The following is a 12,898-nucleotide window of genomic DNA, read 5'->3' as shown; positions in this document are numbered from 1 at the left end:
GGTTTGACTGAAATATTAATGTGCATTTTCCTGTTAGCCTTTGAGAACAGCATTAAAGAACTGGGATAATGCTTGGGTTACATTACACCATCCATAATGCCATCCATGATGCGGAGGTGTCATTTTTTTTTGACTGGCAAACAAAAGGAAGGAATCCATTTCTCGTCTAAGTTTTTTAAAAAAAGAAGAAAAAAGGCCATTGCTTCAAAAACCCAAGATTGCAATGAAACCCTATCACTTTCATTCCCACTCTACTCCGCTCTCAACCTCGACAGTGGCAGCTCAATCCCACCCGACCCACAAAACCCATCCTCCACTTGTAGATCCAGATCTGAGGTTCCCCTATCTCCCATAAATCTCCTCTGGCGGACGATGACTGAGAGTACACAAATCGAGTCGATATCTTCAACGCGACGACGGTATCATTAAATCTCCTTTGTAGATGGGTTTCATTTCTTTTTGGGTGGATGACTACGAAGTTTTTTTGGGTAGTGTGTGAAGTTTTGTTTTATTTTATTTTTTAATTTGGGTTATAGTTTCACGAGTTCTACAGTGTGTGAAGTTTTACATTAAGTAACGCTTGGATTTTGAGTTTATGCATTTTTCTATTTGGGTTTCAGAATGATTCAAAACGGAATACACAAGCTATATGTTTTTTCTGGGTTTCTATTTTGAGTTTATGCATATTTGAGTTTATGTGTTTTTGGCAGCTTGAATTTTTTTTCTTTCTTTCCTTCTATAATGGTTGGTATATACACTGAGACGTATCTATACAAATTACAAAGTAAAAATTGAGCTAAACATGTAGAAACTAAGAATGCAGTGCAATGTGCCATATCCTACTTAACCATTGCTTTTCGACTGCTGTGACAACTCTCAAAACTTTAAACTGAAAAGCATGCTAGAAAATGTAGCTAAACAAGGGAGGAAAATTATAAATCTGGATTCGCATATAGGATTAGGTTTTTTGGCATTAATCCGGATTCCAAGTAGGAAGATGATGCTGGGGACAAATGAACATTCTTATGTAAGGATTTAGGTTTTAGGTTTAGGTAACGTCTCTAAACTCTTTGAAAAAAAACTTGATAATGTTGTTTTCAGTTATACATAAGTTTGGTGTTAGTTTTTGAACTTAGATTATGTCTCAGATCTCTTTCCTGCCTAATAAATTTATTTTATTTTATTATTTTTTTTGGTAACCATAATTGTCGACTTGCAATGGCTGGAAAGAATGGAGGTATCTGCCATAATTGTCGACAGTCTGGACATCAATTGTATGACTTTCCAAAAAAACAAAAGTGTCCACACTGTTTACAGGGAATTGTAAAAATGATGGAGGTGGAGAAGAAGACGGTAAACATAGGCTGAATATTCTACTAAAGATTGTGGATATTTCGATTGGAGCGACGTGAAGTTTTGGAAGAAGAAACCCTTGTCATTTGAAGGACAGTCTAGTGATTTTTGTGATGGAACGCAATCAAGCAACGTTGAGACGTCTCGAAATCAAGCTACAGCACCAATTGACGACCTGTTGAAAAGTGTTGCCACAATAAAGATTGAAGAAGAGGACGTGGAGATGTCGAGTGCCACTGTCGATGTTGAGAGCGGGCCACTGTTGCGGTTGAGAGCGGGAGAGTGGAGTGGGAATGAAAGTGATAGGGTTTCATTTCAATTTTGGGTTTTTGATGCAATGGCGTTTTTGATTAAAAAAAGAAAAAAACTTAGACGAGAAATTGGATTCTTTTGTTTTGCCAGTCAAAAAATGCCACCTCAACATTATGGATGGTGTAATGTACCCCTGACATTATCCAAAGAACTGGGCGATTCACTGTTATGATTGGCAAATGATAATCCAATTAGTTGTGCTATGTGTACAACTACAGTTGACAATTAGACATATGAGAGGCACCGGCTGATCCAGCACCTGGCGAGCCCTCGCGGTCGCCCGTGCTGGATTCATCGGAATGTAATTTTTTTGGTTGCCAAGTTGTTTTAGATATATTTTTGTGATTTCCTTTGAATCACACAAAGTCGCTATTGCTCGGTTAGAACACCGTTGAAATGTAAGGATGTCACAGGTTCGATTCTCAACTCTTGCAATCCCTTTTGAAATTATTTTAGTTTAAATTTTTTCACCATTTTGGAGCAAATAGGCATTAAAATTGGTGCAAATGGAAGATTTGAACCAATGATTTCCATTGGAATCATGCACAATTTGACCACTAAGGCTGTTGGTGGTTGTTGACAATATAAGCAACAAAATTTATATATTCTTCTATCAAGTAAAGATATACACCCACAATTTTTAGAAAAATAAAATTTTTAAATAAAATTCGACCTTACAGTGATATTATTAAAATATTCACTTTTTTTTTTCTATTAACTGAAATTATTAGCAAATCGAACCAAGAAAGTAAATAATTGGACCATTTTTCGAACTTCAAATTTTTACTCGATAAGCATTATTACACCAGACTAGATAACGTACACTCATAGTTACAATTCGAATTGGGATATAAGCCCCAGTTTGGCCCCCTTTAAAACTTATCAATTTAATTTAAAATTTTCTCTTTTTTATTTTCAACCACACAATCTTCAATAAAATATTATTACACGTAAATAAAAAAATTTTTATTCTTTTACAACAATAAATTTTTCAAAAAAAAAAAACACTGTTCCCCCATTATAAATTCAAATAATGGGGGCCCAAAGGGGGTTAAGTAATTTCAACTCATGGCATTGATTATTATTGCGACTATCGACAGTCAACGGCCGTCCGTGTTCAATTAAAATCCTGGATTCGCCACTGATGGGAGGGGGCTCACGTTGAATAAAAAAATCGTGGATCCTCCTTATGTGAGTACATTGTCAGTCGGGATTGTACAAGAAGAATAATTCTAATCCAATAGGCAATATTTTTTATTGGAATTTGCTGCAATGGTCTGTTCATGTTATGGGACCAAACCATATAGAACCTACTGGCACAAATTGACAGCCAATTACAAGTGCAAATTTTTAGGACAAACTATTGTTGGAATCTCCAACTTGTGCTGAATATACGAGCAGGTCTTCAACTTTTCGGTTTTGTACCAAGTGATCCTATTGGATGGTTTCCATCAATATAGAAATTAAACTCACATTTTCTACTCAAATGACCAAAACGATTCATACTTTTTAACATACTTCCTATGTTAATACTTTATATTACTTAAAGACACTTCACATGCTTCTCGTTCCCCCTTCCGAAAAAGAGTTTTGACTAATTCTGAGTGCTCTTTTCGACAATGCGCTATTACAAATTTTCTTTATGATAATCTTCAAGATTGACGGTGTAGAATGGGCACTCTAGACACTATCAATCTTCATTGTATGTGTCATAGAAGTTGAACACATGCTTATATCGCATCTATATATTGAGTTGGGAAAACGTCTACATTTTTTCAATAACGTTAATGGGAAGTTTCACTTCTTACAAAACTTCGAAAAGAGAACCATTGCTGCTAATTGTAACTTAGGAACTTGTTTTATTTTGCTTGGGTTGGAGTCCTGTTGGAGTCCACAGTTGTAAAAAAAATTATTTTTCGCTTCACAATGGATGGTTCCAGCAAGTTATTACGAATTCCATCCAACTTATTGGAAAAGGGAAGGGGATGGGAAAACATAATTGCTTTTGAGCAAGATGGTCCAACAACGTCAGGGGAAAAAAATACAAGGATCTAACTACTTCATGCATACTCCACTTCTCCCGGAGGTATATAGCCAATTGGACCTTTGCAATTAAAGGAATGATGAACAGTAATATTATGCACATTGGAAACAGCCTCACAATTATTCATAACGATTTAAACAGATCGACACTAAATTTGAGAGGGCAGTGCAACAACATACATCATAAGATACATCACTGTTGCAATAGAATATGTGCCCTTAAATCAAACCAAGAAACAAACTTTCTCATTCATTTCATGATAGCAAAACAAATCCATGTGAATGATGATTAAATCTAATACCAAGAATAAGTAATCTTCAGTTTAAGCATGTTAATATGATACCCCTCGGAAAAAAAAAGAAAAAAAAAAAAGAAACCCCTTACAGTCTAAATTTAACATCTATCGAAACAACCAAAACGATTCCCAGTTATCATTAAGATTGCGTTCTTCAAATGGGGAAAAAATGAATCATGACCACTTGCAAAATGCCCAAGAAACAAAAAACAAACACAAAGCAAGCACCTGTGACGCTCCATTTTGTTGATCACTGAATTCTACTGGGCCTTTGGTTTTTGAATCTTCACGTAGGGAAAAAATCCCAAAAAGTGTTTAATTTTGGGATTCCATTCCCGTTGCTGAGCACGACAGTACATCAGGAATGCATTTGCAAAGTACGAATTGAAACCGATAAAAACATGCCATAGAGCATGACCCTGCGGATTGAAGTACCAGTGTGATATGTTCTTGCAGAAGAAATGGTCAACTAACCAGCAGAGACTCCCAAACAACAGAGTGACGACGTACAACTTTGCAAGCCGCTTAGCTAATTTATCTTCTGTGTGAATGTAATATTTATACATCCGAGGAATGCAGAGAAGACAAAGCAACGCATAGTGCAACTTAAAACCAATATCAAAGTGCAGCTGTGAATGTGCTATGGCAAATACTGCACCATAAAGGAACAAGAAGGTTGGCATTGTACTTCGATAATGCCAATCTGGTGAATAGAGGATGTAGATATAAAGGAGCATTTCCCACACCATAGGTGTTTCATCACCTTGCTGTTGCCTGAAAAATATTTTACATTTTGTCTAAGATAATTATTAAAATAATACATTTAATTCAAACAGCAAAATAAATTAAACTGAAGCAGTGTTAGACCAACATTTCCACTACTCATGCCATAAGATTTTTCCTGATGGACCTTCCTATAAACAAATAAGGACCTTTTCATAAAAGTTTATTTTATTTCTAGAAAAAATAGAGATACGTGCAACACCAACTAGAGATTTTTACTTCTCATTTAGTTAACTGGAACCAGCATGTATCAATGAAACAAAGATACCTTAAAAACAAGAATACAATTCTACAGCAGGAAAACAAAAAATCTTTTTTTACTACTTGAGGCTACTGAATGAGCAGAAGCCCATTCGAATGCATCATTCCCTAACACAAAGACATGAGATACTTTATGCTATCAACTTCTTCCATATTAGGAAAATTTAGGATTAGTTTAAAATAAGTTCTAGTGAAAATTTTCTGCTAAAAAATGCTTAAGTTCCATGGAATAGTATTGCACCATGGTTTCTCAATATATTAATGGTTCCAATAAGTTATTGAAGTGGCTTCTTTGTCTTTTAATGTATCATTTTATTTTCAAATTTCTGGGTGCAGTGTGTTCATTCTTTGAAAGCTCAAACACTTAAAATGGTACATTGGCACCCATTTGGCAAATTTTTTCTAAAACTCATAAAAAAAAGGTCCATCAACCCCTCTATAAAGGTTACAGCCTTACACAGCCATTTCAATACATAAACCAGATTGACAAGAAAATAAAAGAACTTACAGCCGCTGCAATGTGGCATGATATAGCATGCTGCCAATGGCTAGAATCATATTTGATATGTGAAGGACGCTAAACCTTTTCTCAAAATGTTGTCTCAAAGAATTCATAAGACCAATCAGTGCCAAAATAAAGCAGGGGACATTAGAGATGGTATTAAAAAATTCGGCAATATAGGAAGAATGCACATAATTTGGCTCACACCACTCATGCGTTGATGTGACGGCCCCCCAAAAGCTTGATATTCCATCTTCCATTCTTCAATGTATACACCTGAAATGTAAATTGTTCCATGGAAGAACTTATCAATATGTTGCTGATTTTGGATACTGCAAGCAATGCAGAAGAGCACACATCAATAAGTGCATGTTATTTATATATAAAATTTAAATCTGCTACCATCATCCTACGTCGATTCAAAGAAAGAAATTCGAAAACCATTTGAAGATGCTGACAGAAGGAAATCAAGTATTGAGTGTCCAGTTGCAGAAGGGCTGACTAGGGAGTTCCATTACTTCCATGAAGCTTCAGCTAGAACAGCTAAGTACATTTTGGCTGAGTATGTGGAACTTATATAGTATTATTATATTTCATACCTAAATTTCAAATCTAGAGTATTAATATTTTGGTCGACAATTTTAAAATTTTACATTGTTTCAATCAAGGAAGTTACATAACAATCTGGATTCCAAATAATCAGAGACATGCAAAATAAGCTCATAATAAATCATAAACAATATTCGAATTTCAAAGAACAATTTAAAGTGTCCAAACAAACAAAAGAAAATACTATTAAGTATCAAAAAATACACTATTATTTTAGCTGGAGGGAGTAAATTATTCTCAAAGTGGTCTATGAGAAACACAATTTTTTTTAATGTTTAAGCAAGCAGCGGTATATTATTCCCAAAGTGGGTTCATCAGAAGTTCTAATGTTTTGTGGGCCATACCCAAGGAAAGTAAATAATTATGGAGAATTAAGAAGTGCATGCCTCACGAGTCTTGAGATGGTGTAGTGAGGTATGTGCCTCATTCAACTGAGGTGTACGCCTCCAAACAAAGCCTCACAGTCATTGCTTGATGTGTTTCTTTAACGCCTCACTTTGACGCGAGCCTCAATTGGGATACTTTAAACCATGAGCTAGACACAATGAGACATCAGGCTTCCAGATCGCAGGCAGAAACAAATTGATGCCTTTTGCACATGAGACTGAAAAATATGCATTGATCATGTAGGTCCAAGTCATCAGAAACACAACCCCTTTTTATTTCCTATTATTTACTCATTAAATGAAAATATAACCGTTATCCATCACATTAAACCACCATATTTGAAAATCTATCTCTTGTGTGGGGCCCGTAATGGCTATATTTTTCATTCTCATTCTTATATTAATGTGGCTCAAACAGGGCCATAATCTGGTTAAATTGGATAACTTGGTTATCTATACATATGTGATATATCACAGAAATTAGAAATTTATCTCAATTCTCCACAAAGATAAGTGTGAACACAATGATGTGATGCAGATACAACAAAAAACCATCATTTTGTGTAACAAATTTATATACCAAGTCAGCCAGTACTCATCAAACACGTCAAACAGAAACAAAAAAATCCAATACCAGTAATTTAGGGGCTGTTTGGGCTCGATTTTTTCACTCAAAAAATTGATTTTCTGACCGTTATTTTACTATTCCAACCGTCATATTTGACTTCTTCTCTCATATGTGGACCCCACTTTTCTCCTAACGGTCAAAAAATCAATTATCAAAATCACTCCAAACAGGCTCTTAATCATAAACTGGACATCTTTTCCATGAGTTAATTGTCACCTTCCTGTTTTCAAGGTCATCATTTTTACAACCAATTCTGATTTCTAGACAATCAAAAGTTCATCTTAAACAAAGAGCACATCAATACGTTTTCAATGTGTGACAAATAGCATTCAGTAGCACATGATAAGAAAAGAAAGAAAATTATATGTGTCGACTTCCAAAGGGAAGGGACAGAGTATTTGCTTCTGAACACTCATAAGGAATCATATAGGAAAACAAAAATATTCAGAGCAGATCATTTTTAAGGAAATTATGACATAAGATATCGTAATTATCTCTTCACAGCAATATTATACCATACACAGTCTATACATTGTAATATTGAAGAGCATACGTGTGAACATAATCAAATCCCCCATTTATATCTCCTTTCTCATTACAATAACCAAAAAATCCTATAGAAATTATAAACTATGCATATTTTGAAGCTTTCTTCGAAAAATAGAAACTCTGAGAAGGTGCAAAGGTATTGAACAGTTCTCAAAAACCAAAAATAAAAACCCCAACATAAACATACACTGTAAAATTTAAATTCAAATCTCATTAATTAGAAGAAGGGGAAAAAAAGAATGAGCATCATCCAAAGATTAATCTCAGTATCACATTTAATCCCAACAAACAACCAGTTGCCAAATACGCGCGAACAAACGGACAATTAATTCAGACATCAACAAACATTGATAATAACAATAATACACACACATATGAACAACACGCAGCCTTACCTTCCAAATTCAGATCTGAATTGCGCACCAAATCCACGCAAATAAACCTTTCAATTTCTACACTATAATCTGTACAAATACCTAACGGTATGTGCGAATTTCAAAATTTATACCCATCTTTATCTTTAATCTGGAATAATTATACTCTTTATTGACGAACAGGAAAATTTTGGGTTCGAATTTCAAAAGGGCTTGAAATGCTTAATCGAATCAGATTCCTTATTCCTTACAGCGGGGTTAGAATCTTTATTATTTGATTGCACGTGTGGGATGGATTTCACGTGTGAGAAGAAATATCCGTACATTATAGTATTTTTATTAATTCTCTTCCATGTAGTCGTTACGTACACTGTTATGCACATCATTATATATTAGTGCTTCTTTGGTAAATATTTTGATAATTTATTTTTTGACTGTTAAAAATAAAATGAGTTTTACCTGTGCGAGAAAAATTCAAAAATTAACTACTTGAATAGTAAAATAACGATAAAAATTTTGATTTTAATTGACTTAAAATCTGTACCAAACAAGCACTTACTCTTTTTTTAAATAGTAATTAAAAGATTCGCATCTCTATGCACCCATAGTCATTAAATCAGATCGAATTGGACAATGGGAAAATTACCTAGAAACCTAGGTTTATGGACTAATTTTCAAAAACAAAGAGGTTTTATTTATATTTCACAAATCAGGTGTTAATTAGGTTAATAATATTAAATAATAAAAATTTAATTAAACCTACCACAGTACCATCCTCAATCCACGGTCCACGCACCCCAACAAATATCAATCCCACGCAGTAGTGCAGTACCACCAATTTCATTTCTCACTCGTCTCTCTCTTTTCTCTCTCTCTCTCTCTCTTCTCTTTATCTCTCTACTGCCTAACCCTCTCTGTTGACAATTCAACACCGCCGAAGGTACCACGAGATAATCGACGAGCGTCAAAATCACGACACCTCTCTCTTGACGACGGAATCACTCCGCCGCTGTAGTGATCTTGATCTGAGAGAGCGATGTCGCCCACCACCGCGTTGCTAGCATTGCCATCTGGAGGAATCGCTAGACGAGGGATGAGAGTCTGAATCACGAAGCCACTATAGTGCCGCTGATCTGAGAGAGCGGCGCCGCCCACTACCACTGCACCACTTACCGGTGATTTTTTCACTGCTGCTAGCACCTATGCAATTGTGAGGAGGTAGTGGTGGTGATTTATAGATACAAGTTGTGGTAATGGTGCGTTGGGGTGGTTTTGTTGGATATGGTGGTGATAATTTTTGCTGATGGCAGTGGTGATGGAAATGGCGGTTGGGGCAGTTTTTGTTGAGTCTAGTGGTGATGGTCTTGGTCATGGTGCTTGGCGATGCTGTTAGGTTGGTGTGGTGTAGTGTGCTGAGGTGCGATGCCTGCCGTGGCAATGGTTTTCTTGCTAGTAGTATATGTGGTACGTTTGGTTGCTGATATTGGGAATGGTGGTGTGTGACCAATTCTATCTTTATTATGATTGTATGTAACCAGATTTGTGTTAATTGTGACTGTATGTGACCTGGTTATATATAGTCACAAATTAGACTAACATGGCCACAGAGAGTCACACTAAAGACAAATTTGATCATGAACACATAAGGTCACAATATGTTACGGGTCACAATTCGCTATTAAGGTCACAGTACATTGGTCACAGATCACATACGGTCACAATTAACACAAATCTAGTCAGAGAGAGTCACACTGAAGACAAATTTGATCGTGAACACATAAGGTCACAATACGTTACGGGTCACAATTCGCTGAGGTCACAGTACATTGGTCACAGGTCACATACAGTCACAATTAACACAAATCTAGTCACAGAGAGTCACACTAAAGACAAATTTGATCATGAACACATAAGGTCACAATACGTTACGAGTCACAATTCGCTGAGGTCACAGTACATTGGTTACAGGTTTGAGTTCACATGCCACGATCCTTCATATAAGTCACAAATTAGTATGAACGGGTCACATATCAATATGAACAGGTTACATGTCGTTTTTGTAGAAGTCATGAATCAAAATTATAAGTTACATTTTATGTGATTAGGTCACAAATTTAATAAAAATGGTCACAGATCACACATATACTGAAATTGGTCACATGTCATTTAAAAAAAAAAAAAAGGTACTGCTTTAGTTATTGGAACAGTTGTCGAAAAATTTGTTGGGTCATCGGAACTTGTTAGCAGAATGGTTGTTGGAGCTAGAGCTGTCGTTGGAGGGGGGTGTGGTAGTTGGAGTGTCGCCGAAATTTGGTACCGGAGTCGGAGCAGTTGTCGGAGAAGTCTTCAGAGGTGGGGGTCGTCGGAATTGTGGCCGGAGTCGGAGAAGTTGCCGGAAGTGTCGTCGGAGAAGTAGCCGGAGGTGGGGTGGAGAGAGAGAGAGAGAGAATGTTTTGAATTTAAAATTTGGTGTGTTTAAATTTTGGGTGGTGTGGTGGGGGGGGGGGGGGGGGGGGGGGTGGGGGCGGGGTGGGATAATTAGATTAATTATGCTATATTAATTATTAAATATTTAATAAATTTAATTATCATCTGAATTATGAAATAATTTAACAAGATTGTGAGGTTTGAAATGTGATTCTTAAACTGTGACAGTTGTGTTGTTTTCCCTTGGACAATTCAAAAGAAAAATTGGTAACTAAAACAGTTAAGTATAAACTAGTCCAGTCCTTAATAGATGATCGGAGTATTATTGAATTGATCAAAGGGCAACTTACAAAAATACCTTTAAAATTTTGGGTCTTTTGAAAAATCATATAAAATTTTTTTCGAAAGTAAAAAATACTGTCTAAAATTAAAAAGTGACACAATGTCACTTTTTTTTTTTAAAAATAAAAATTGTCACTTTCTTTAAAAAAAAAAAAATGTGACACAATGTTATTTTTAAAAGTTTAGTGTCACTTTTATATTAAAAAAGTAATACAATCTCACATTTATTAAAAAAGTGATGTTTGTCACTAAAAAAAAGTGGTAGAAATTTCAAGAAGACGACTGAAAAAATTGACAAAAATTTAAAAGAAGTGACAGCTACTAAAAAAAGCGACAGAAATTTAAAATTAAAAAAGCGTTGAATTTAAAAAAGAGACACAATGTCACCTTTAAAAGTTTATTGTCACTTTTATATTAAAAAATAACATACAATCTAACATTTATTAAGAAGTGATATTTGTTACTAAAAAAAATGACGAACACTAAAAAAAGTCAAAAAAGTGACAGATATCTAAAAAAAGGACAAATCTAAAAAATGACACAAATGTTACGAGCACTAAAAAAATGATAAATTTCTCTCCATATCGATCATTTTGAAATACCAAGATCTGCTAGTTGCTCTTTTGATACTTTTCTCAGCACCTCACATTGTTAAGCTCTTCCAACAATACTAACTTAATCCCAATTAAAAAAAAAATAAAAAACACGGAAACAATCCAATTTTTTTTCCCAAAGAATAACAAGAAGTATACACTTTTGCACATATGGTACACAAAATCATAAAACCGAAATAAACAAACTCAAGCAGAAAAACAAAATTCTCGTTTTCCAATATCAGCAACTTGTTCACCTAAAAAAACAAAATTCTCGTTTCCTAAGCAAGTCTAGTACCCAAACCAAGAACAATGTGAAAATTTTCTAAAATTAACTTGACAGTAACTTGAAAAGAATTGGTTCGTCATGTTTCACAGTTTAGTCGAAGTGACCGAAGCCCATATCCTGCAACCATAGAAACAGAAGTCACAATATTAAAATTCTCTTTAGCACATAAATTGATCCAAGAAGACAAAAAGGATGTCACGAAAAAGAATGAAGTGCAATATTTTACATCATCTGACTCTTCTTTCTCTTCAACTTTCTCTTCCTTCTTTGTTTTAGTAGCAGACTAGCAGTTGGGGCAGCGACACCGCCTGCTTTAGTAGGTGCAACTGCAATAGCTGCACTACCGCTACTAGGAATTGAAGCCAACTTCTTTCTTTCGACTGCAATCACCTCAGTGATGTCTTTGTCCTTTAATTGAGACGAGCAACAAATAATTTATGAAATACACATGCTATATAGTTTAATTGAAATGGAAAAATTCAAATTGCATTATATGATCTACGAAATAATGGAATTGCTGCATTTACCCGCTAGAATTTGTGGGTGAAGATGGAGCCATTTGAGAAGACGATCACTTTGGCTGGGTAGAAAGTTAACGAGAGGTGTGGTGAAGCATACGAGGGACTGGAAAGAGGAGGAAGTTATGAAATTTAGGTTGAAGAAAGAAAATTTGAAGGTGATGATATGAGAAATGGAGATGAGGGTGCAATGGTTGAGGTTCTGGTGTGACTGGGGTGAGATTTGTGGATATGGATTATGATATGAAAGGAGACGAAAGTATTAAATACAGTGTAACAATGTTTTAATTTTTTAGGGTATAAATCCAATTTTGTTGTGAAAGGAAAGTTTATTAGAGTTTAGAGGTGAATGACAATTATATTCATACAACCCTAGAAATAATTATTGTTGTATTCCTGATTCTGTTATATAAATACAGGATTTTGATTCTTAATAAAACACACACAAGTCTATTGACTTCTTTTTGTTATGTTCTCTTTTCTTCACTTTATAACACGTTATCAATATGATAATTTAATTTTTTAAAATTTAGTGAATGTAATAATTTTTATAGACATGAATATTTATCACGTGTACCAAAATTAATTTGGTAGCATATGAAATATTTCAATATACATATGCATCATAACGAT

General features: G+C 34.9%; 1 protein-coding gene across 3 annotated transcripts; it reads right to left on the bottom strand.

The window, feature by feature from the left end:
• Positions 1 to 3,932: 3,932 nt before the first annotated feature.
• On the bottom strand, positions 3,933 to 8,353 carry LOC111374266 (alkaline ceramidase-like). 3 transcript variants are annotated; one of them, XM_022996920.1, is made up of 4 exons: positions 8,118 to 8,352; positions 6,546 to 6,763; positions 5,557 to 5,826; positions 3,933 to 4,778 (listed from the first exon to the last, which is right to left on the bottom strand). In XM_022996920.1, exons 3-4 carry the CDS (start codon positions 5,808 to 5,810, stop codon positions 4,265 to 4,267), a joined length of 768 nt encoding a protein of 255 aa, XP_022852688.1. In that variant the 5' UTR covers positions 5,811 to 5,826; positions 6,546 to 6,763; positions 8,118 to 8,352; the 3' UTR covers positions 3,933 to 4,264. The 3 variants fall into 3 exon arrangements, with proteins under 3 accessions (XP_022852688.1, XP_022852689.1, XP_022852690.1); XM_022996921.1 differs by having other exon boundaries at positions 4,265 to 4,778; positions 6,546 to 6,694; positions 8,118 to 8,353; XM_022996922.1 differs by lacking the exon at positions 6,546 to 6,763 and having other exon boundaries at positions 4,265 to 4,778; positions 8,118 to 8,353.
• Between the last annotated feature and the right edge of the window lie 4,545 nt (positions 8,354 to 12,898).

This window comes from Olea europaea, unplaced genomic scaffold (genome assembly GCF_002742605.1).
Source record: "Olea europaea var. sylvestris unplaced genomic scaffold, O_europaea_v1 scaffold1224, whole genome shotgun sequence".
Lineage (NCBI taxonomy): Eukaryota > Viridiplantae > Streptophyta > Magnoliopsida > Lamiales > Oleaceae > Olea > Olea europaea.
Note: the sequence above shows the minus strand (reverse complement) of the source record. Positions and strands in the feature narration are given on the sequence as shown.

What these genes read in the sequence shown, in the direction of transcription:
- LOC111374266 (XM_022996921.1), bottom strand. Translation starts at nt 5,810, where the DNA reads ATGGAAGATGGAATATCAAGCTTTTGGGGGGCCGTCACATCAACGCAT. An exon ending in CATGCCACATTGCAGCGGCT is followed by an intron (nt 4,779 to 5,556) that starts GTAAGTTCTTTT and finishes AATATTTTTCAG; the next exon opens with GCAACAGCAAGGTGATGAAA.